Source organism: Ruditapes philippinarum, unplaced genomic scaffold, assembly GCF_026571515.1.
Source record: "Ruditapes philippinarum isolate M1 unplaced genomic scaffold, ASM2657151v2 ctg4455_1_1_1_1, whole genome shotgun sequence".
Classification (NCBI taxonomy): Eukaryota; Metazoa; Mollusca; class Bivalvia; order Venerida; family Veneridae; genus Ruditapes; species Ruditapes philippinarum.
The window spans coordinates 30,001-56,400 of NW_026866981.1; the positions used below are offsets into that span (position 1 = coordinate 30,001).

Below are 26,400 nucleotides of genomic sequence, written 5' to 3' on the forward strand. Positions count from 1 at the left end.
GGAAGATGAACATTACAAGCTCGTTTGTATACATTCCTTACTGCTTCTAAACCTCCTTCATCTAGTGTCTGGAACTTCTGGTAAACAATGAATATGGAGTTTGATAAAAACATTAAATTTTACAGCTTTCAAAACAAATCTACAAAAACAGAAACCCATCTTAAATCATTAAAACAAGGGCTGTCTGTCAGACAGTAAGCTCCACTTATTCTCAGTGCTTGATAGCTTTTGTTTTACTAAATACACAAGTGGAAATAATCAAGTGAAAACCACTGCAAGAAGTATGTGTCTTGGTTAGTAACCTACAATTATGACCCAGAAACCATTTATCAAGTTTTATGTAAAAACCTTCAGTTGTAGAGTCATTGTTGAGATAATACTTGCATTTAAAACATGAATCAAGAAGTTGAAAAGAGGTATAGTTTAGGAAATTTATTCAGGAGTATAAGGGTCTAGATGTTACCAACAAGTTTGACCCTATGTCACTAGTTTCAAGTGAAGTGAACATCTTCTAGCGATAGATTTATCTTGCAAACAAAATCTTAACCAATAATGTTAAATGTTCATATAAAATTCAATAACTTCTATGCTAGAATTAGACGGGACCTATTATCATAATCCTGTTATCAAAGGTAATGTTTTAAGTTAAGTTTTTCTGTGTAAGAAGATAAGAACTGTTTTGACAAAGCCAGTGCATTGGTCAGCAATAATTTTTTTGAACAGTCAAGCTAAAACACCATATTGTACATTATTTTCAAGCCCAGTATATACTTTCAAGAGCATACATTTATCATCATATTCAAGTTAACACTTTCCTGATTATTTTTTGTATGTAATGTTAAATTCTAAGTTAAAAGATTATGCTGTCATCAAATTTTTTTTATCAAATGATAGTAGAACTCACATTTAAGCTTCCCTCTGTGTCACAGCCTGCCTTTTTCAGATTTGTGAAGTGCTCTTCCAGATATCTTGCATACTGCCAAAATAATTATAGATGAATTATAAATCTACTTACTATATAATCAGCACATTTTAATCACAAACTTTGTTTTTTTTTAACAAATTCTTTATAAATCAGCTTACTGTACTTTTTTTTCATTAATAGGCTTCAAAATGAACTCGAAAGATGCTTTTACTTAAAAATTAATACAATAAAATTTAAATTTCAATGTAACTCAAATTACCTTGTTAATATACCTTTTATTTTAATTATAATCATAATTTCACATATATAATCACAATAATTATATTCACATGATTATTCAATTTTCAATTTGTAATACATATTGTGTTATTTAATTTCATCTGATATATATCAAATTCATCTTGCAAGAAAGACTTCAACATGATACCTTCAGCCAGAAGTCCTCATACAGGGCCGCTGCTATCATACACCTCTCAAACAAGACAACAACCCTCTCATGTGTACCACTCTGAATCTCAAAATCCAAATACTCCCTCCAATTCTTTAACTGAGACCTCTCCAGAGGTTTTACATGGAAATATGGTCTCTTGATCTGTAATGTAATATTACAATGTATATATTAATTTTCCTCCACAGTAACAATCCACCAACTTAACATGCGTTAACTGTTTCATTTAAGTCCAATCACTTAAACTTATTTAATGAAAGAAACCACTATTTTGACAAAGAACTTTACATGTGGGTACAAAAAGATGAAGTTTCAAAGAATAAAGCATCAAAACTAACTTTCATTTAGAAACATATTGATTCTTAAAAGGATGCTAGTTAAAACTTCTAATATAGAATAGGAGTCAAAATTTCTAGAAAAAAATATTTCAAATAATAAAGCTTGAAGTTTTTTACCCCTTCTTCAAAAGTCCATCTTTTGCTAACTTCCTCCTCATTCTGTTTGAACCAGACTTCTCTTGTGTTAAGAATCTTTTCCCGCACTTTCATAGCTTCTTCTGCATCTCCCTGTAAGACATAGATAGTCATTTAACATACATACCATTGGCACAGACAAATAATAGAACAGTATCATCCATCTTAAAGAATTCTGGAGAAAAAAATCAGGAAAAAGAATTAGTTTACAATCATTTAATGTAAATGTATCTTAAAATCAATAAAGTCTTGATGTATGTGAAAGTTTGTAATTGAAAATGGCTAAAAACTATTGGCTGTTTACTGTTAAGTCCAATTATCTCAATAGGTAGAGCATCAGATTTGAAATACATGGGTGGCTAGTTCAATCCTCTGGTGAGGCAAAAATTCTCCAAAACAATTCATCTTGGTCATTGTGTCTTATCACTTGACTGTCACCATTGATTCAGAAACCTTGTGGGATTAGAAGTTGGGTCACTTGTAGAGAAATTTGTAATAACTGGTTAGTTATCCAGGAAAGAGATATGACCAAATATGTGTAAAAAGCCAGGTAAAACCCACTTCTTAGTATACAATGAATAGCATGATCAAATACTAAAACTATTTCAATCAAGCAAGGTAACACCACTGATGAAAATGAAGAATGAAAACCAATCAATACCTTGTCAGTGCTAGGTTCCATTCCTGGTGGGGGTTCATCACCAGGGGGAGGGGCATCATCACCTTCAGGTATCAATGGACCATCTGTTTCCTTCACAACCTCTGTGCGTAACTTAAAGAACTCATCAAGACTTAAAATCTCTTTAGGATGGTGATTTAAAACATGTTTTTTGAAACTGAAATATAGAAATAAATTATATTCAATACTTGATTCTTCAACAGCGCCTCTAAAGAGCATGATCGAAACCTTAGAAAATCTAGAATTGTTCACAGTAAAGCTCTCTTAAATTTGAAGTTAAACAACCACAACTGTTACATGAAAGACTGAGGGTATTTCAAGACATGTGACACAAGCAAAAAAAGAAGACATCTTAATCTTTCTAGCAAGAAAATAGATTTCTTAGACAACTAGAAATGTGTCCATAGGACACGGATGCCCCCACACGCCACTGTTCTGTCAATCTTATGACTCTAGGTCAAATATTTTTTGGACAAAAAATCAACAAAGGGCCATAATTCTGTAAAATTTGGTCGCAGCAAAAATTCTTTCCTTTACTAACATCTACACATTAAGGTTGTAAATCCCTGGAAGTTTAAGCAAAATCTGCCATCCGGTTTAAGAGGAGTTACGTTCACAAAATTTCTACAAAGTATATAATGAAAAAATCAACAAAGGGCCATAATTCTGTTAAATTTGGTTGCAGCAAAAATTCCTTCCTTTACTGCCATCTACACATTAAGGTTGTTCATCCCTGGAAGTTTAAGCAAAATCTGCCATCCGGTTTAAGAAGAGTTGCATTCACAAAATTTCTACAAAGTATATAGTGAAAAAATCATCAAAGGGCCATAATTCTGTTAAAATTTGGTCGCAGCAAAAATTCCTTCCTTTACTACCATCTACACCTTAAGGTTGTTCATCCCTGTAAGTTTCAGCAAAAATCTGCCATCCCGGTTTAAGAGGAGTTGCGTCCACAAAATTTCTACATAGTATATAGTGAAAAAATCAACAAAGGGCCATAATTCTGTTAAATTTGGTCGCAGCGAAAATTCCTTCCTTAACTACCATCAACACATTAAGGTTGTTCATCCCTGTAAGTTTAAGCAAATTCTGCCAACCGGTTTAAGAGGAGTTGCGTTCACAAAATTTCTACATAATATCTAGTGAAACTAGAACTGTGTCCAAAGGACACGGATGCCCCCACTGACAACATATATATGGTATATAGTGAAAAAATCAACAAAGGGCAATAATTCTGTTAAATTTGGTCGCAGCAAAGATTCCTTCCTTTACTACCATCTACAATTAAGGTTGTTCATCCCTGGAAGTTTAAGCAAAATCTGCCATCCGGTTTAAGAGGAGTTGCGTTCACAAAATTTCTACAAAAAATCAACAAAGGGCTATAATTCTGTTAAATTTGGTCTCAGCAAAAATTCCTTCCTTTACTACCATCTAACCATTAAGGTTGTTCATCCCTGAAAGTTTAAACAAAATCTGCCATCCAATTTAAAAGGAGTTGCATTCACAAGATTTCGGGACGTACGGCCGGGCATACCGACGGATGGACAAGTGCAATGCTATATGCTCCCCACTTTGTATGGGCATAAAAATCAACAAAGGGCCATAATTCTGTTAAATTTGGTCGCAGCGAAAATTCCTTCCTTTACTACCATCTACACATTAAGGTTGTTCATCCCTGTAAGTTTAAGCAAAATCTGCCATCCGATTTAAGAGAAGTTGCGTTCACAAGATTTCGGGACGGACGGACTGACGGACGGGCGGACAAGTGCAACGCTATATGCTCCCACATTGTGGGAGCATAAAAAGTCATTAAAGATCCTTACTTATCAAAGTGATGACTGTATAATTGTGTAGGAATCCTGAATAATCTATCATAAAGGGATGTTACTCTCCGGAGATCTCGTTCTTTCTCCCAGTTTATATAATTGTCCCACAATTTGTCAGACCTGAAGTCAGTCCCTGCTGCTGTTAAAGCCCTTTCATAAAGTCTGAAAGCAGATTTTTATACCATTGTATTTCACACTATTGCATAAGTTCCTAAGATATGTTTGGTTGTATGTAAATGTAACATATTAGCTTCAAATATTAAGAATGAGTACAGGTCTACGATTTACTTACAAGAATATAATTGTAAGAAGTTATTTAGTAGGCAATCTACAAATTTGTACGAATTTGAAACATTTTTTTTATCAAAATATCGATCATTTCACTATAACGGATGAAGAAATATATAGAAAGCAACATGACTAATTTGGGCCTGTACATTACTCAATTATTCTATGAATGCCAATGTGGCTCATTTTCTTAAAAACAATAAAATTCTCACTTCCTGGTTTCTTCTTCGTTGATAAATTCCTTGATGTAAAATGTTATATAATGTAGCCACAACTCTGAACTAAGTGGGACGGCCTTTGCACCTTTCTCAAATATCTGCAAAATAAAATAAACTTGCTATAAACTGGAACACAAGCAAGCAATACAAAATTCACAAGAGGATGGCGGAACTACATGGAAATGCACAAATTTCAGTGACTCATACAATCAATCATGAATCATGGCAAAAATGTTTCAACACGCGAGTTTACCGATGCTGCAGTGACCTAGCTGTGTATGTAGCCTCTATGTCCAGACTAGTCTAGGTGTGGACATTTTAGAATTAAACACCCAGAATGCACTACAATTCATGTAATGACTGGATGTGAAGCCATTTATCTCTGCAATAAAAAACAGTAAAAATGCAACTTTTTTAATCATTTTTTCGTTCTTTTTGAAATTGTCTCTCCTCTTACAAATTATCTAAAATCCCTTTAGACTAAACATACAGGTCAAATCTCAAATGTTTTCAAATAAGAATAAAAAAAGAAAAGTGTTGATATCAACATTGATATGATATAAAACATCTGGTAACTTTCTGGCTTGACTCAGATACATGAAATATATCCCTGATCAGGTCTGTATTTGTAGAATACATCGAAAACCCTTTCACTCATAAAAGACTAAGTCACAATTATCACACTTAATTTTATTACAATATAAATTTCTAATCTATAATTTAAGCTCTTCATATTCAAAATATTCACAAATGAGTGGTTAAAATCTGGTCATACAAGAAGCTGAAAAGCAAAACTTGTTTATTTTTTTTTTGAATGATTTCTGATAAATTAGTAAATTACAAATGGTAGAATTCATGTTAACACTTTGAAAGGCTATAATCAAGAAATAATTAAAATGAAGTATCTGCTATAATTTTCTAAGAAACAGTTTTTCTACTGAAACAACTGTTCTTTTAGACCTTATGTATTATCTCAAAAATTACCTATGGCTGTATTAACATTATATGTTATTCTGGATACAATTGTCAAGAATTACCTAAAATTATTACTTTCAAGAGTAGCTTATTAATCTTTTTCTATTGGTCATATATTTTTGGAAAGTACTAGAAGACCATAACACACAAACACTCTCAACCAAATTTCTTAGATAAATAATTAAGTTTTGTTTTATTGAGTAATGAATTTTGATAAATATTACCTGGAAATTCATAATCATTTCTGGTAAAACTCAAATGTCAAAATATAGTTTTCATCAAAAAGTAGCCAATTTTATAACGTAAGATTCAGCTAAGCTTACTGAAGCCAAATTTAAGATTACTTATGTAAGATTAAGCAATGCTATAATTATTGAATTACCACAAAGGCAGACAGACAGGACAAGAAACAATATACCCCAAAGCTATCAATCACTGGGGGACATAAAATAGAACTTATTACTTAACAGTATGAAATGTCTTTCTTTTGTAAATATTTAACCAGAGCAATAGTTGTATCATTTAATAGAGCTTACCTCAACAGACTTTTTCAGATCACCCTGTCGTTTCTCTAAATCTGCATACTTCTTCCAATAACCATAACAATATGGATATCTACTAAGAAATGCATCATATGCTTGCCTTGCTGACTCAATATCATTCTGAAATTTTCATATTGCATCATGAATAAGCATCATGAATAAAACAATTTACTGTATAATCATTATCATTCATTGGGCACTAATTTTTGTTGATAGGAAAATTCACAAATTTAAGAACCAACAAAATTTTATTTTGTCTGCTGTATAACTATATGTATCTTTATTATATTATTTAAATTTTACTTTTTTGCACAAACAGACAATCCACAAATTTAAGAATACACAAAAACATCTGTTTTGACAAAACCATGAAATTTCATGCCTACAAATTTAAGTTAATTCACACTGAGTATATATATATATATTGTAGTACTTTGTTATACTTTTTGTTAATGTAAATTTTGCATCTGTCAACTTTTATGGTCAATTAAGTTGTACTTCTTGATGAATATTACACAATTTTAGACATGCATCATATCAGTTAAGAAGCATAGAATACATTTATCTATTTACTACCATAAAAAACAAATTAAACAAGCATTTGATAGTATTGCGGGCAATACAGTAGTCCCCTACCGGTCCCTCAAAAAGTTCTTTAATTGTCATACACTCCTGTGTATTGCCATTTATAATGAATTTGAGGATGAAGTCAGTCTGTATTTGAAAATATCAACCACAAAACATAATAAAATAAGTTTGTCTATATCACAGTAATGTGTTAAGTTTCCATGCTTAGTAAGGAAATTATGTTTATACAACCTTGTCATATTATTACGATGTGGGATTTTAAAGTAAATCCTATAAGGAATGAAGAAGTTGGAGTGAAAAATACCAGTTTCTCGAAAAAAAATCTAAGTTCAAGGGGGACATAATTCTGGAAATAGTCTTGCTAGAGTATTTTAACCTTCTCAAAAATGTCGAGTGATAATAAGAAACATATATATGAAGTTTGAAGTAGATACATTAGGAAATAAAGAAGTTATTTAAAAAAGACAACATTTTTTCCCTAAAAAATCTAAGTTCAAGGGAGGTAATACTGATATTTTTTGTGCTAGAGTTATAAACCTTGTCACATATGATGTGGTTGATGACCAGAAACTTATATTTAAAGTTTGAAGTAAACACCTTAAGAAATAAAGAACATATAGTGAAAAAGCTGAAAAATTTAAATCAGAAATCTTGAAATTCAGGCTATTTGTTGCCATAGCAACCAGAATTTTCAACATAGGAAGAAAAGAAAAATATGTGCATAATCTCCAGACTGCCATCTACCCATATTTCAAGTTTCATAAAAATATTTTCAGTACTTTTTGAGTTATCACTGGATCCAGTTTATGTGTTAAATTTGCCATATTTTCAGACTATTTGTTGCCATAGCAACCAGAATTTTCAACATAGGAAGAAAAAAAAAAGACGTGCATAATCTCCATACTGCCATCTATCCATATATCAAGTTTCATAAAAATATTTTCAGTACTTTTTGCGTTATCGCGGGATCCAGTTTTGTGGACGGACGGACTGACGGACTGACAGACAGACAGACAGACGGACAGACAGACGGACAGACAGACAGACGGACAGACGGACGGAGGGTAAACCTAAAGTCCCCTCCGGTTAAACCGGTAGGGGACTAACAAGTTAGATTATATGAACTTTTACTCAAGATAATTCAATATATAAAAGCAAAAGCATAACAATATATGCGAGTTGTAAATACAAAGTCAGCAAATAACACACCAGTACGTAATTCTCATATGTATAACAATCATAAATTTTTTTAACTATGGACATAAATGCAATTTGCATTTCAACTAGAAATATATAGAGAGTACCTCCTGTTCAACAAATTGTAGAAGGTATGTCCAGCCTGTAAAATCTCCTGGATTTTCTTTCACAGGTTTCCAATATTTTTCTAACTCAGTTTCCTTTTCTTTCTTAACTGGTGCTTTTGTTTCTGAGGTATCTTCCTGTTTGGACGTTGAACTTGATACATTAGTTGTCTCATTTATGGCAGCATCACCATGACCTTTAAATAATGGAATGTTAACTATAAAAGACAGAACTATGTTCAATGAATTCAACAAAAACATATATTCACTGTTCATACAATTATTTTACAATTAAGATTTAAATGCGGTTAGTACATTAATTCAAACTCTTGAGGTTAACACATTGCATAACTAAATTTGAAAATTGGAAGGGAATTTACACAAGTCATATTTGACTTGTTTTCCAATCCATGAAATATATCAGCGTGATTGTATAAGCTTACTGTATATATCTATGTTGTATAAATTGAAATTAAATATTGTGTAAACTTAAATAACTAAATCAGCAGATTTTCATAGTATGTGTCATCATCATGTCAGGCAAAGTTTGGACCTAGTACTTTTTGTTGGATTAGTTCAGTGGTTTTTTTTACAAACTCATCAGTGTGGGTCCTAGGGCTCACTGGGCTATAAATCTATGAGTCCCAAAATTTAGCCAACAAATCCAAGTTACAAGGCTTAATATTGCTTTAGTGATCTGAAAGGTATATTAACAATGGAATGAAGAAAAAATGGATTTGATTTCTACATTAATTACAATGCTTCTGATACTGAAATTATTCACAACTGTCTAATAAATTTTATAAGTTTATTTCCATTAATTTAGTTTGAGATTAATCAAAACTTCATTTCCCTTAATATTTTTATGCTTATCTATAGTATAGCACATTATTATTTCTTATCTGTAGAAGAATTGCAGACCTAGAATATGATTGACATAACTTGAACACAATTTGGTATTTATTACCAAATTCCTGTCAGACAGGACTCCCTACTCAGAAAAAGTATGCAGTGTTCAATCTAGAACAAATTCCCAGGGGGCCCTTCGGGCCCATAAACTTTTCAAAAGGGGGTCATTTGAGAAAAAAGGGGGCCCGCACTTAAAAGAACATCAAATTAAAATAAGGTATTGTATCTTTTAAGTTACTTGTTCACGTACCATATATAGACTAAAAACGGTTGCTATATTCCAAAACAATCAACTCACTAAAAAAATGACATTATTTTGACCATTTTTGAGAGTTCTGTTAGCGTTGATACAGGCTCAATTTTAAGAACTGATTGGTAAAGAAACGATGACATAATGTTCAAAGAAACATGTTAATCTTATTTTAATGTTACCATGGATATTTGATAATAATGTTCAGTTTTTTAATCAGCGCCCGATACAAAATGTATATAAAAGAAAATCATATTTCCCAATAAGCTTTGTTGATGAAGACTATAAACTTACAATAGTCGCTAAAAACATTTACCCTTCTCAATATATCCAAACGAAAAACTAAGTGTCAACAGGTGCTAAGACAATGTATATTGACATACCGGTACCTTTGATCTTTTGTCAGGGCAGCAGTTCTTACGTCACGTGTATTGATTAATGATATGCACAATGTTTTAGCGCCGACCAGCCAAAGACCAATCAAAGTTTATTTACTCAATTGTCAGACACCCCCTAGCCAATCGTGTTTGATTAGCTCCATCTTTAAGACTTTTTTAATTGGATGAAGGCGTGTTCGTAATAATTTATGCACACTTCTCTATAATTATCTCGCACTTTTCACAAATATATAGTTTTTTTTCTTCCGGAAAGTTATGACATATTTATTTGTTTTGACCGTGAAAAAACTATAACTACACGCACGTATTGGATTATCTGTGACGATTTGTTTTGTTTATAAAAACTGTGACTCAAAAGTAAGAAATAGTTACGGTACGAAGAAAAAGTCTACATAGTATTTACAGACCCCGGCCGAGAGAGCGTAGCGATCAAGGTTTTAAAAGGGTTACCGAGTGCGGTAACTATCTTACCAACATGCTCTTGTTTTTCTATACAAACTTCAGTTTTGAATTCAGTATTTATTAATATTATTCACAAGAAACTTTTTTTATGTACTTATAATCAGGTTTAAAAGCATTCTAATGTCATTTAGGGCATTTTCTACGAGTGCGCCCATCGGGCCCACAGTTGAATTTGTTTTGCGCCGGCGGTCTTTTCAGGGGGTCAATGGCGCAATGGCGCGCTCTAGATTGAACACTGAGTATGCATCCAAAAGATGCAGATTATTTGAAACTTTGCATCCACAGCAAATTCAATGAGTCCTGGACTCAGGATGCAGAGGTAAAAAAATCACTGTTAGTTGAATAAGTATCTGGCATAATTTGTTTAAAAACAACAAAGATAACTAAAGAGTTCTTAGTTAGACAGCACTTGACAATTCTTAGCCTGGATAATATAGGTAAAGAAGAAGAAAATTTCATTCAAAATAAATGACAAAGTTAAGAATCTTCACTACTCAATAACTTAATTTATTTTATCTGTATTACCCATCTCAGAAATATGTATACCAATTTGTCTTTAAATAAGTCAAAAGATGTGGTTAAAATAAAAAAAAAAGTTTTCCATTTTATATCATTTTGATATTATATATTTATATCAAGGCTTTTTTTCCAACTTAGAAACAGATTATAACAATTATGTGCAGTGATTTTTTCCAATATTTTACAGCTGAATTAAGGCCATTACCCCTAAACCAAAATAGGTATATTTTCCCCTAAAAAAATGCAATATTTTCCCCTGAAATGCAAAACAATGACTTAACAGCAGCTGACTTCTATCAGCTGGTAGATAAATTTAATTGACTGAAAGGCAGACAGCTGTACCTATGTTAGCTTATGTTAAGTACCATGCATGATAAATTGAATTTAGAAATTGTGAAATTTTATAAATTGTGTGGATAAATTCAAGCTCAAGGTCTTCACTGACTTCAGTGTACCAGTTTATATGCTGTGACATGACATGAGCGCTGAATACAGACCCATAGGTAAAGTCTACCAATAATCGTGCTAGGAGTAGGAATCTGAGATGTTTGTATTCATTCATCGAGCAAGTCATGTACAGGATTCTCGGTGGCGCATGAAACAACGTCCTGGTACGGATGTTTATTGCCGCTGGACGCATAGATTTTAAAGCTGGGATTCTGCATACAGTAAATTTTGCCTGAGGATCTAACTATCCTCTTCGCTCAAAGCGAAGCATAAGGACTAGGGCTGGGTATTGATCAGAAATTTCCGATACGATACGCATTGCGATACAGACCAACGATACACAATACGTATTGATGATACAGTACAATGATGCTTCATTGTTAGGATGTACTTATTAAAAGTACTATTTACATTTCATAGATGCCCTGGTGAAATATTATTGAATCTTTCTTATATCTGTTTTAGATTTTGACTTTGTTAATGATGATATATAATACAGAGCAGGTGCATAGGTACCTTAATTAGTACATTTGAGGTAATATTTTGAAAATGACATGATGGTCCCTTTTTTAAATAAAACAAATTATTTTGAAAAAAAATTAAAAAGCTTTGTAGAGAAATAATTCAATGCAAAAATATAATTATGTAAATACTAGGAAAAGTTAACGCAGAAAATAATTAAAACATCACTATTTATTAGGGGTGTAACAATACAGCAAAAACCGTATTGCAATATATTGCCATTTTGCTGAAGCGTATTGCAATATATTGCAATACGTATTGTCGTGTATATGTTTTGATGTAAAGATGGGGTAACATTATATATTATTATTATATGTATATATTTTTCATAGGAACTTAATAAAAATGTAAGGAATAAATAGAAAGTAAAGTGTCACATAATTTGATAAACAAAACTAGTTGCGCATAACCTTTCACATCTGGGCCGCTTATGTAAACTATGCGGCCGCTTATTGACTTTTAAGTGTACTAGTTGTCGGATACTTTTATCTTACGTTGGCGCCAACAAAATTTGCCAATTAAAGATTTTATGTGAAATTTGTACAAAATTAGAAGGCAATTAATTGAAAATTATGATTTTTATAAAATACCGGTTTTCCAAAAATCGTACCGCGGTTCGAAATTTTTTTTTTCATATTGCAATATATCGGTATACCGGTAAACCGTTACACCCTTACTATTTATTATGACAGGAGTCTAGTACTGTCTACAAGTCAACTGTTCTAAATTATAAGATCTTTATAATAAAATCAAATTTTTGTAGAATTTGAAATATATACGCTGAGAAAGTATTGGAACATTGAAAATTTTCTAACAAATCATGTTTTTTCTATCTTAAACGGTAAAATTACAATAAAAATATAAATATCATGTCATGATGTTGTGGTGTCGTAATCCGTAACGTACCGGGAAAGGGTGTTTAGCTACATCTTCGCGCAGTCACATTTATTTAGTTAGCAAACTACATCTTGGAAAATCAATAAATTTGTTGGATTTATGTGTTCACAATATGTGTTTAAAAAATTACAAGTAAATGTTTGGTCTAATACAAACTACTGCCGACCTGAAAGTAGTTTTTACCAGTGTTAGAAATAGGAGATTGAATGGCCGGATAAATTTTGACACGGATTTATCCGTCATTTTGTGTTTTGACATATTCGTTGTTCCACCTGAACTAATCAATGCAGCCTTTCAAATATTGATGAGGGCCTTCTTAACATTTACTTTAGAGAAAATTCCACACTTTTGACTTTTGTGCGGACATTTTAAAGACGATAGTTTTAATGTAAAGCCATCATGTTTATAAGTGTTATTAGGTTGTCTCCCTTTGTATCGGTATAGCTAAAACCCGATAACCGTACCGTATTGAAAAACGGAAAATCGATAAATACCGATTTACCGGTATATTGATCCAGCCCTAATAAGGACATTGTTCTAACATTCCAAGTACCAATCTTGATGGTTGTTTTTGGATCCATGAGATTACGGTTCCAGCATAAGACCTCCCAGATTAGGCTTTCTCCTTGTACATTCATTTGGTTACTTAGATTTAAGCAACCCCTCCTCTCAATGTTTCCAGCTATCTGTTATAATTTTCACAAGATGAGGTTATTAGCCGCATGCCTATTTCTCTGTCTCGCAACTGGCGCACTAGTGCAGACGACATATTTGCTGAATCAACTGGACGACTGTGCAGTAAATTCAAGTGCTCCAGAAACACGGACGTGCTTATAATTTTTTCGTTCGTTTTCATTGTTAATTTCTAGCGAGGTTTCAAAGCCATTACGGCATTTACCGTATAAAAAGCTGAATTTGATTTGTAAAATGTTCAAAATAGCTTGTTAAAACCATCCTCGGTGGAAGAAAACATCAATAATCCAAACCAGGAAATGGACGTTGCTTCGGCGGCAGCCATATTGTTCAATATCGATTATTTCCCTTAGTGGTACGGACTAAATCCCGGACGGAGCAAATCCCAGCATTTTCACGACCGGGAGTCGCGATTTTGAAAATCACGGACTTTTCCCGTTTTCCCGGTAGCGTGGGAACCCTGTTATATAGAAGCTTATGATATTTAGTAAACACGTTTTAGTTTCATATTTTTTTGAATATTACTTTATAAACAAAATGCATCTAAGGAAACGCATTTTTGTTAGATCTATATTAATTTTATCGAATCTGCAAGACAAATAAATAACTTTTTTTTTCTAAATATACTTTATTTTGGCAGAAGTACAATGTATAATTATAAAATAATAAGATATTTCTTATTATTCATTTATCTTAACAACATGCAAAGCCAACACAAAGTTAATACGTTTTATATATTTTTGTAAAGTGGGCCGAGTTGACCCGTGCCGAGTTGACTCTTTTCCGATTCTGCATACACTAAATTTTGCCTTAGGATGCATAAACATAATTGATAGTTAACAAACATGAATAAATGTTAGAGCAAGTGATAACATACCATAAGCTATCATATGATTTGTTGTTTTTTTCTTTGGTCATCTAGTTTTTAGGCGGGGCAAATCACGAGTAAGGGTGTTCACAACTTGACAAATTTTATTCGAGGATAATTATTTACTTACGTTTTACGAGAGTATTAAATGTTAACGTGTGCAACCTTAATTGTCACAAGATGTTACGGAATAATTTTATTTGTTTACTTTTACGAAATTTAAATGCCACCTTTCATATAGAACCTTGCAAAGATGCACGTAATGACAGTTACTGCAAATTCTGTTTGATGTTTTCTGTATGTCTATAGCTAAAATTGACAAATATATTTGATCTTACCACCGTTTGACTCGGATTTAATGTCCATTTTCTCTTCTGTTTGATTTTCTGCCATTTTGCCGGAAGTTCAGACCGGAAGTATTTACATAGACTGGTTCTCACAACTTTTTTATTTACACCCACTCCATTGAACCGAAACGAAAACACTAACCAGCTCGTGATTAAATTTCCGGAAATATGGGAGTCGGCAATTTTTTTCTGCTGTCTCAACTGACGGCATTTATTTTATCTTTTATTTTGTCATTCTTCATTTTTATTCCAATGTCAATCAATTTGAAAGAATTTTCAGGGAACTGTCTGCTTCATGCAACAGGAAGGTGGGAAAATGACTCTCAGGTTGGCTCTGTTGACTGGGGTCCAAATAGTGCTTGCAATTTCAGTGTGTTTATGGGCATCATTATCATGATGTTAACACTGTTCTATGGGATACTATATTTCCTATACCTAGCTCGTGACTCTGACAGGTAACTAAAAAACCGACATCTTTTACCCAGCTGTATGAAAAAAATGTATAGTCTGTCACTTGTTCATGTCATTATAAATATTCTTTTTTTTTTGCTATTCAATAAATGTTAAAGGGGCATGCCTCGATTTTGGTAGTTAAAACAAATTAACATAGAATGAAACTTATGAAAAAGCAAAGGCCAAATAACTTGAAAAAAAAAGAATAAATATTCACAATCATATGGTGAAAATTTTAATATTATCCTAAACAATTTAAGGAACATACTTTAATTTAAAGCTTACAACTTTGTTATATGACAGTGAATAATTTAGGAAACAGATATTAATTCATACTTACAACTTTAAAATGTAAAACTGTGACATAAAATATTATTTTATGTCACAGTATGACACTAATTAGTTTAGGAAACATAATTTAATTTGAAGCTTACAACTTTTATAATAATGACACTGACTAATTTAAGAAACAGACTTTAATTTGTAGCTTACAACAGTTACTGTATTATATGTCACTGATTAATGTAGGAAACAGACTTTAATTTATAGCTTACAACTTTTATATTATTTGCCACTGATTAATTTAGGAAAAAAACTTTAATTTATAGCATACACCTTTATTATATGTCACTGATTAATGTAGGAAATAAACTTCAATTAAAAGCTTACAACTTTATAATATGGCACAGATTATTAAATTTAGGAAACAGAATTTAATTTATACTTATAACTTTATAATATGACACTGCCGGACATAAAATATTATTTTATGTCCAAGTATGACACTTATTAGTTTGGGAAACAGAATTCAATTTAAAGCTTACAGCTTGATAATATGACACTAATTTATTTAAAAAACCAACTGTAAAGCTAACAACTTTGGTCACAATTAAGTACATAAGTTTAATGTAACTCTTGTCGCTACTGATTAAGGAAAATGCAAAGTAAAAAATATTTATTAAATTGACTAAATTGAAAGATTGACAGATCCATTTACCCAATGGTAAGGGTTAAAGGTTAAAAATGTGAGAATATTCAAACCTATTTTATATTTCAGTTCCTGGTTAGAGGCATTCATTACAACTATTGTGGCAATTGTTGTAACATTGATGCTGTTTGCCTCAGCAGTAACAGTCTCTGTTGGTTTGAAGACTTGGTGTGACTTCCTTACAGGCTCCTCATCACAGATTGTATCGTGAGTTTTTATCATATATTCAGTTTTACCATGAAACACCATTCAACATGATGCACTTTGTTGGAGCAGTTTTTGTGTCGCCTCTACGGAGTAGTGGCGACATATAGGGATCACTTCTCCGTCGTCTGTCTGTCCGTCACAAAACTTGTCCGGACTACTCCTCATAAACTACTGGTGCAATTTCATCCAAACTTTACAGGAATGATCAGTACCAAGTCTAGTTGTGCATATTGTCAGCATTTTCCGGTTCAATGATTTTTGTAAGAGTTATGGCCCTTTAATAATTTTTATTTTTAAAGTTTGTCCGGACTACTTCTCTTATACCACAAATGCAATTTCAATGGAACTTTACAGGATTGATCTGTAGCTCAAGTCCTTGTGCATATTGCAAGGATTTTCCGGTTGAATGATTTTTGGTCAAGTTATGGCCCTTTGATAAAAAGGTGTTTTTTTCTGTGTGTTGCCAGATACACAAAAGCTTGTCCGGACTACTCCACATAAACTACTGGTGCAATTTCATCCAAACTTTACAGGAATGATCAGTACCAAGTCTAGTTGTGCACTGTCCGTCTGTCACAAAACTTGTCCCAACATGAAATTGGCCATCATGAGGCGACACATGTGATTACTGATCGCTCTTGTTAGCTCATGGACTGGTTTATAATTATTAACGACGCTTCGCGACGCTCTATATTAAAAGCAGTGACAAGTCTACATCCGGGCAAAACAAATAAGCCGTCTGAAATATTAAATAATCACAGAAAAATTTATTGAAAATGCAACGCAATTTAAATGAATGGTTCCATAAAAGCGATTCCAGTGAAATATTGCCGATCCTTACTCAATCCTCTAGCGCACTGATCGCTCTTGTTTTGTTTTGTTGAAAGAATACATTTAAGTATAATATATCCAGCAATAAAAATGGAAACTGTTCACCTGTTATTTTGGATTCTTTTAACCCTTTACCTCATATATACGCGAAACAACGCACTTTCGACCCCCCCCCTTTTTTTAGGCCTGAAATGGTGAAAAAAATGGACTTTTGGCCCCAAACACATGTTTTTGTTTGAGAAATGTTGCTAAAAAAAGTGAGCATTTTTTCGGCGCCGCCCCCCATCCAAAAGATACATCAGGGGGTTGCCAGAAGGGGGATGTGCCCCCTTCTGTTTGGGGGGTTTGAAGGGGGGTGGAGTCCCCCTCATCGCCAAGAAAATTTTGGACTTGTGAGAGGCTAAAAATGACCCCAGGTCGATCATAAGGTAACGTGTAACCAACGCTGAAAAGCCTTTGACTCTATGTCAATCCCTTGAGAAGTTGCAGCACTTTGAAATAAATTTTGATGGAAAAAATCGACGCAAAATAGTGATTTTTGGCAATTTTGAGATGTCCCCTCATTGCCATGGTAACAGGAAATTTAAGACTGAGCATGTCGTTACAAAGGCAATGGTCCAGTCAACATTTGTGCCAAGTTTGATTAGTATTGAAGCATTTTTCATACTTTCATAGCAGTTTGAACTTGTAACAGGAGGCTTTTCAGTGAAAATGGCCATTTTTCACAATATGTTCATGTGGGAAAGGGTTAACATCTAAGAATAAATTAATATTAACTAATCCCTCTTGTTTATTGTCATTAATATATATAAAAGGTTTCTGGTGTTAAAATATTGGACCTTTTTGGTTGTCACCATCCTGCTTAAATACTACATTACCCAATGTAATGTACATTACAACATTATAATTTTTATTTTAACATTATCTTCACATGATCCTCAGTGTTCTAAAACAATAAAACCTATATAAATTTAAGAATGTATAGACTTCCTTAAAGCTTCATGCTTCAAGATAGTTCAATATTTTTTTAAGGTAAATATAACAGTGATGAAAGAAATATATGAATCAAAATGTTATAATGACATCTTGCATGGTATACGAGTATGAAAAATCTTTCATAAAATTTTTTACCTGTACTTCAGTTATTTTTACCGCCATATTTCTATCCAGTTAATGGTAGAGTAAGGGTATATAACAGGTCATAGTAAATTTCTGTGATAAGTAAATGCCCATTGCTTGGTGGATTTTGTTTTATTTGTATATTGTATATGATGAAATTTTGTAAACATTTTTACAAATTTAATTAGAACAATCTTGACAACATAAACCTTGCGCTGTGCTGCTCTAAACCTTCATTAGAAATATGTTTCAAACACTATGTAAATGTAATTTTCTAAAGTCTATGTGATTTTGTTGGTGAGACAATTTTGATGGATCAGTAAAAACGGACATAACTCCTTCATTATGTTATATGAGTTACAGCTGTTTCGCACCAAACATGTTTTTCAAGTTTTGATAATGAAAATGGTGATGATTGATTTTATTTCAGATGCGATTTGGCAGAATTTATTCCATTCACTCGAGAGCTTGCAGGCATAAACTCCAGTAACTTTTATTCTGAGATGAAAATGGTTGAGGTAAAACCAATTTAACTCTAAGCCTGCTGGCAGCAACTGATTTATACACAATGTATCTGTGCTAAAAATGCAGACTAAGAGCAGCTGTCACATTCTGTGCTATTTGTTAGTGGTCTGCACCAGTCAGTACTTACTATGAATTTACCCTAAAAATGCGAATGGTTTTGTCCTGAATGAAAGTCAATTTAAGGTATACAGTGAGGCATGTGTTAAATAGAAAGTAACAGTACCTTTAATTTAGGAAATTTACATTTTATAAAGGAATTTGCATTTATTTCCTATTTGTGATTAAGAACAGGCCTTTATTTTAATGTTTTTATTATAATTTAATACTTGCTACAATAAGCCATACTTTGTTGTGTGATTATTTCAGTTTGGCAGTTGGACAAGTTTTCTTTGTTGGCTTTTCCTTGCAATTACCTCTGTGGTGAAGATTATCAAGTTTCAACAGCATGAAACTTTTATGTCCAGTATGAACAGAGAAAGGCAAAGACTTCTGCAAAAAGTTGGCCATGGGGAAAACTATAATGTTTAAAATATTGTTCCTGATTATAATAAATATTGTTTACTAATGCAGCAGTTCCACTATGAGCTGTTGTTATACATGTGAGCTAATTCTGATAAATCTGTTAGGCTGTCCCTGGTTTCTTAATATATTTTTTCATACCTTTCTGCCAGGCACTAATTTACCTGCTCATTTAAAAAAAAATGACACAACTTCTTTCAAAATTACTGAAACCCTTGATAAAAGATAAATACATTTGTTTGAACTGCTTTTATCAAATGTTTTCAGTTAAAGGCAAGTATTTACATGCATACATGCCATATCCCCGGCCGAAGTACAAAATCCCATGATTTTCAGCCTTGTCTCTCGATATCTCAACGGGGGTTCGAATTTCCCCGATTTTTAGAATCTAACCATCAAAATATTTGTCACATGGTTTATTTTTTATAACCTTTAAAAAGATCTGATCATATCATATATTTATATGTCTCATGCATTTAACATTGCATTCATATAAGATTACCTTATTCTGAAAATGAAATTAATGAATTTCAAATGGAACAACTTATTTATCTGCCAATGAAATAACAAAACCACTGCATTTATATTTATTTTGGCTTTACTTTCCACTTACGATTTTTGGACTTGTTAAAATTCATTCAGGCTTGTCGATATCGCCAACCACAAATTCCAATGCTTTGTGTCTTCTGGCCCTTAATTCTTTGAATGCAGGTTTAATACATTCCGAAATTATAACTTTGTACTTTTAATACACTGTTCGAAACTATGACAATGTTATTTTATTTTTTTTGATACATATGCCTTGTAGAATGAGATTATACATTTGTATTTGTAGAATATGAGATTATATTTGTTTTTATACCCCCAAAAACGAAGTTTGGGGGGTTATATAGGAGTCACCCTGTGGTCGGTTGGTCGGTCGGTCCAGACGTCCCTTGCATTTTCCTTGTCCGGAGCATAACTTGAAGACTAATGGTTGGAATTCAATATAACTACATACAATGGTCAAGCACATTGAGAGGAAGTGCAGTGCACAAGAACCATAACTCTATCTTGACTAAATACAGAGTTATTGCCCTTTGTTACTTTTCCTTGTCCGGGGGATAACTTGAAAACTACTGGTTGGAATTAAAAACAACTTCATACAATTGTCAAACACAATAAAGGGGAAGTGCAGTGCACAAGAACCATAACTCTATCTAAAGTAATTACAGAGTTATTGCCCTTTGTTACTTTTCCATTGCTTTCTTTTGTCCGGACCATAACTTGAAGACTAATTGTTGGAATTCATTATAACTTCATACAATGGTCAAGCACATTGAGAGGAAGTGCAGTGCACAAGAACCATAACTCTATCTTGACTAATTACAGAGTTAATGCCCTTTGTTACTTTTCCTTGTCAGGTGCATAACTTGAAAACTACTGGTTGGAATTAAAAACAACGTCATACAATTGTCAAACACGATAAAAGGGAAGTGCAGTGCACAAGAACCATAACTCTATCTAAAGTAATTACAGAATTATTGCCCTTTGTTACTTTTCCATTGCTTTCTTTTGTCCGGACCATAACTTGAAGACTAATTGTTGGAATTCATTATAACTTCATACAATGGTCAAGCACATTGAGAGGAAGTGCAGTGCACAAGAACCATAACTCCATCTTGACTTATTACAGAGTTAATGCCCTTATTTACTTTTCCTTGTCCAGAGCATGACATGAAAACTACTGGTTGGAATTCAAAACAACTTCATACAATGGTCAAGCACAATAAGGGGAAGTGCAGTGCACAAGAACCATAACTCCATCTTGACTTATTACAGAGTTAATGCCCTTATTTACTTTTCCTTGTCCAGAGCATGACATGAAAACTACTGGTTGGAATTCAAAACAACTTCATACAATGGTCAAGCACAATAAGGGGAAGTGCAGTGCACAAGAACAATAACTCCATCTTGACTAATTACAGATTTATTGCCCTTTGTTACTTTTCCATTGCTTTTTTTGTCCAGAGCATAACTTGAAGACTAATGGTTGGAATTCAATATAACTTCATACAATGGTCAAGCACATTGAGAGGAAGTGCAGTGCATAAGAACCATAACTCCATCTTGACTAATTACAGAGTTATTGCCCTTTGTTACTTTTCCTGTCTAGAGCATAACTTGAAAACTACTGTTTGGAATTCAATACAACTTCATACAGTTGTCAAGGACATTAAAAGGAAGTGCAGTGCACAAGAGTCATAACTCCATTTTGACAAAATACAGAGTTACTGCCCTTTGATACTTTTCCTTGTCCGGAGCATAACTTAAAACGTACTGGTTGGAATTCAAAACAACTTCATACAATGGTCAAGCACAATTAGAGGAAGTGCAGTGCACAAGAACTATAACTCCATCTTCAGTATTTATAGAGTTATTGCCCTTTGTTCCTTTTCCTTGTCTTTCTGGACTTATTACAGAGTAATTCAATAAAACTTCATCAATGGCCAACCACATTGAAAGGAATGCAACATACAAGAACCACAACTATCTTTAATTGCCCACAACTATAACTCTATATTTCAATTCTTTTACAAGGTATTCTGTTACTAACAACATTCTCATTTCCGAAGCAGTCTTGTGGGGGTATTAATCACATTTAGTGATAGTTCTAGTTTGTATAGTTCAGTGTTGCCTGTAATACACTTCCTTATTGTAATAGCCATATCTCACTTATTATAATCATGCATGTTAAATTCATACTTTATCATATTCTAATGAATCTCAGTATCACTTTATGTATTATTTGTTATATAATGTACAAAAAATTTTAAATGCCATTTAGCTAGCACTGTAACTGTATAATTGATGTTTTATTTTGTTTCATTAATTAAAGACTGATAATTATAATGGTAAAGGTGCTATATATTTTTGTAAAGGTGAAAGAGGCTAACCATGAATATATGAGTCAGTAATGAGTTTTTTTTATGCCCACAAGGCAGATGCTGTTTTTTTGTCTGACTCCTCACATTTTATTACTGTGCACTATTATCAAAATAAAGATTTTTTTTAGAATATTAACATGATTAGAGATATAAATGTAAGAGCTTTTAACATATGCTGAATGCATCTGTGTCCACTGTCTTGCCCGGTCCCATTTAGAGCTATAAATAGGGAACTTTTAAACAAACATCTCTTGAGAAACAAAGGCCAGATACTAGTTACTCATCAAACTTGGTCATCTATAGCATTCTTGCATGTATATTGCTGCTTATTGCACTTACCTACATCAATTATGGGCACTGTTTAAATACCTATTATACTTGAACAGTACATGTATTTTAAATCATGAAATGACTTCTTTTTATGAAATTGTGTATTATAATGACCAAACTTAATTCTTATCATCTTATGCAATGATTGACAACTGTGAACACAGTATGTCACAGTCAGTGATGGTAAATTATTACCAAAAAATTGAATTAGAACAACTTCTTCTTGGGGAAACCAACGTAACATTTATTTTGATTAGTGTTACAGGGCCATCATGATCATTCTTCTTTTGAAGTTACTGTTTAAAACATTTACACATTATGACAAACCATTTACATGTTCACAAACAACAATGCACATGTTTATCTTGCTATGTTGTTTTTTATATGTTTAACAACACCTAGATTTTACAGACATTATTTTGAAATTACTGTTTTAGCTTTTATGACCTATACATGTTTGTAAGTTGTTTGTTCTTAAATTATTCACTGTTTAACAAGTTATATATTGTAAAAGATCTGATTTATTTTTATAATAAACTAGTAAAATCTGTGTGCCATATGATCCCTTGATATCTATACATTACATAAACCAACAAGTGAACAAGTAAAGCTAATGTTTTCTATATTTAATAACATAGTGTATAAATTGAGCATTTTAATGATTTAGAATAGTTATTGCGTTACTGACACAGTTTCATATCTGACATACTCGGACATATATAAATCTGCTAGTAGTTATATTAGTATTTTATTTTGACCAATGATGATTGTAATCGTATGTCTATTGGATAAATGCTAATTTTTAATCTATTTTCAACACATGGTTACTTTTATTGTGATGAATTTTTCAGAAAATGGAATTTTTATTACACCCACACCATAAACATGTCGAGGGTGCTATTCCGGAATTACTTTGTCACATCATATAAATATTATCACTCTTAATGTATATTCTTCAAAGTAGGCTCCAATGTTTACCTGAACAAAGAAATTTTCAGAGCCCCTGCTACAATTATGCTTCTTCATGCTCACATTGTTCAAATGTTTACCTTCTGCAGCTGTAGTTTTAATAATGTCATAATTTTCTCTAATTAACATTTGTTTTGAACTATGCATTGCTTTGTGATTTCTTTTAGTTTTGAGCAAAATGGCCTCCAAAAGAATGGCAGTTTATTTTTTTACATATAATATAAGGTTGTACATTGTATTATAAAAATATTACTGGTATAATGTCATAGTAAGCTAATTTTCACACAACATGCTAAACAAAGCTTTGCAAAAACTTTATTGTACGAAAATTATTGCCAATAAAAGCTTTTAATTTGACACCATTATGCCTCAGAGAGGAATAATTTTTCTCCCATTTTAGGATGACCAAATATAGGTGTTAAAATGTTGGAATAACTGTTTCAGAGCACGTAAGATGCTTTTCACTTGGAGAAAATAGCGTTAATGTTAAATTATTTGTTATTGAAGTAGGGAATTGGCAAGCGTTAATGTTAAATAATTTGTTATTGAAGTAGGGAATTGGCAAGCGTTAATGTTAAATAATTTGTTATTGAAGTAGGGAATTGGCAAGCGTTAATGTTAAATTATTTGTTATTGAATTAGGGAATTGGCAAGCGTTAATGTTAAATAATTTGTTATTGAAGTAGGGAATTGGCAAGCGTTAATGTTAAATAATTTGTTATTGAAGTAGGGAATTGGCAAGCGTTAATGTTAAATAATTTGTTATTGAAGTAGGGAATTGGCAAGCGTTAATGTTAAATAATTTGTTATTGAAGTAGGTAATTGGCAAATGAGTAACATTTTAGAAACTATGACAGGACACCAAAATTTTTTTAAAAAAAGCTTTTTAAGAACAAAAAGCATTTTTGGGGCATAATGGGCCTTTAAATAAAGCATGAAATTACTCCAGTGTTAAAGTTGTATTAAAGAAAGGATTCAGTGATCAATATTGAAGTCTTTGAAAAACTTGAAAGTCGATTGTTGTTAATTGTTTTTTGCTACATTACTTCATGACTTTTGGTTTAAAATGTTAAAAAAAATCCTTCCAAGAAAACAGTTATACAGAAAAATGGAGACATACAAAGTTTGATATTTTACAGAATAATAATTACACTTCGCAACTGTTTTAAACATTGTACAGAATATTTGATTGTCAATTTCTTGTTAAGATACGTATTGTGTTCAAATTTGTATAGACTGTTCAAAAAAATAATAGAATATTTATGTTTTTATGAGTATTGAAAGGTCGACTAATACATGTATATACTCACAATGTAAATTGCTGATGCTTTTATTACATTCTATCTGTGCCAATTTCTTGTACACATGTACTGAGAGTTTGTTATGTTCTGACACATTGAGATTTTATAGAGGACACTTTGTTTTTTTGTTTTATGAACTTTATATTTAAAGGATATTGGTTGGAAGCGTGTTGGTATTTTTAATATTAGATATATTTTATAATGTTATTGTCCTTACTAATTTGTGTCAACAAGTGTGAGATGATGTAAGGTCTTCTGTATAAGGTGTGGTTTATTTAACCTGTAACCTACTGAATTTGTGTAATGGATTTGCCCTGCTTTGAATTTGGAACAGTCCATTCAAACTGTAAGGTATTTCAATATCAAATTATATTTGTTTGGTTTTATCGCGCACCAACAATATTTATGTCATATGGCGCTGAAACAGTTAAGATGATTTTTGCTAACCTCAGGTGTTACAAATTTAACACCAGTGGTCAAAAACACCTCACCTGCCTGAGCTAAGAGATGCATAGACTCTATATAGTAATGCCAATGCATTTAGTCGCCTCTTACGATCACCCAGGGTTATATAGAATATCAAACTATGAAATAAGAACTGCTACAGAACAGAGCCTGGTTAGACTTCATGGATATCCAGGCTGGCCTAGCTCATTACAAGTGAGAAAGGCTTATCACATTCAGTTACAGCAGGTTAAGGGTTAGACAGCAAAAAATATATGTGCCATTCAAAAATTTGATTGTCATGTAAAATTGGTGATTTTTCAAGACCTAAATGGAGCAATATATTTTTCTAGTCAATACATTTATTTTATGTGTTAGTGTCTCTGTGTTTTGTCCTTCCTATCTACTGAAATTATAATGATATACATGTATCTTCATTGTAATATTATAGAGAACAGTAAAAAAAAAGTTGTCTGTTCATGGGTACACAGTTTCAGTACTTTTAAGCAAATCTTTCCTATTCATGTATAGTATCAGGCCTGTAAATTTGTTTTAACTGAATAGTCAATTTAGGTTCTAGCAGCTTTAGGGCTTTTTATTGTATAATCCTGAAGTTCTTTAACTGTTTGTATTTTTTAAAACTTTTAATTTGTTAATGTATACTTTCATCAAAACTGTTCACCATTTTAAGATGGAGTGTCACACAGGAAATTCAGGTCCCTGAGGCCAAGGTCACATAGAAAAAAAATGAAATTGTGTGTATAATGGACAATTTTATAGTCTTTAATAGAGGAACTATATCACAAATGTTCACAATCATGAGACTGAGTATTGCCAGCATATTCAAGTCAACACATGTAAGGTCAAGGTCACCAAAGGTAATTTAATGTCTAAATTTTGTGCATAGCATACATTCTACATGCATGGAGCGTTTTACACAAGACAAATATTCACGATCATGAGATGTGACAGGCGTAGTTTGTGACAATGGAAATCTTGTTATCTGTTCATGTTATAAAGTATAAACATTCATTTATTTCATTTGTAAATGTACAAAGATGAAAAAAAATTTTTATTTTAAGTGTTACACTATATCATAATATCAATATGATTGTGCTATACTTGGTTGAAAAACTTTTATATATGTGAAGCTATGCTAATTTCTGTTTAACTGCTGCATATTATATTCTTAATAAAAACTATGTTATTAAA

At 32.3% G+C, this 26,400-nt stretch overlaps 2 protein-coding genes across 3 annotated transcripts in view; one reads left to right on the forward strand and one right to left on the reverse strand.

The window, feature by feature from the left end:
* LOC132734396 (pre-mRNA-processing factor 39-like) overlaps window positions 1-14,719 on the reverse strand; it is a 27,000-nt gene extending 12,281 nt beyond the window's left edge. For both annotated transcript variants that reach the window (XR_009626313.1, XM_060721134.1), the window contains exons 1-10: window positions 14,567-14,719; window positions 8,267-8,460; window positions 6,369-6,494; window positions 4,852-4,955; window positions 4,349-4,513; window positions 2,508-2,682; window positions 1,829-1,939; window positions 1,353-1,517; window positions 905-976; window positions 1-77 (exon numbers count right to left, since the gene is read on the reverse strand). The exon at window positions 1-77 is cut by the window's left edge and continues 50 nt beyond it. Coding sequence is in view for 1 of the 2 variants with exons in the window: in XM_060721134.1 (XP_060577117.1) it covers window positions 1-77; window positions 905-976; window positions 1,353-1,517; window positions 1,829-1,939; window positions 2,508-2,682; window positions 4,349-4,513; window positions 4,852-4,955; window positions 6,369-6,494; window positions 8,267-8,460; window positions 14,567-14,621 (1,244 nt within the window). In the remaining variant the exon portion in view is untranslated. The remainder of the gene's footprint in view (window positions 78-904; window positions 977-1,352; window positions 1,518-1,828; window positions 1,940-2,507; window positions 2,683-4,348; window positions 4,514-4,851; window positions 4,956-6,368; window positions 6,495-8,266; window positions 8,461-14,566) is intronic.
* LOC132734398 (transmembrane protein 179-like) lies at window positions 14,673-26,400 on the forward strand. Its single transcript, XM_060721135.1, has 4 exons — window positions 14,673-15,030; window positions 16,086-16,223; window positions 18,604-18,691; window positions 19,065-26,400. Exons 1-4 carry the CDS (start codon window positions 14,744-14,746, stop codon window positions 19,224-19,226), a joined length of 675 nt encoding a protein of 224 aa, XP_060577118.1. The 5' UTR covers window positions 14,673-14,743; the 3' UTR covers window positions 19,227-26,400.

What these genes read in the sequence shown, in the direction of transcription:
- LOC132734398 (XM_060721135.1), top strand. Translation starts at nt 14,744, where the DNA reads ATGGGAGTCGGCAATTTTTTTCTGCTGTCTCAACTGACGGCATTTATT. An exon ending in CTAGCTCGTGACTCTGACAG is followed by an intron (nt 15,031 to 16,085) that starts GTAACTAAAAAA and finishes TTTATATTTCAG; the next exon opens with TTCCTGGTTAGAGGCATTCA. An exon ending in TCCTCATCACAGATTGTATC is followed by an intron (nt 16,224 to 18,603) that starts GTGAGTTTTTAT and finishes ATTTTATTTCAG; the next exon opens with ATGCGATTTGGCAGAATTTA.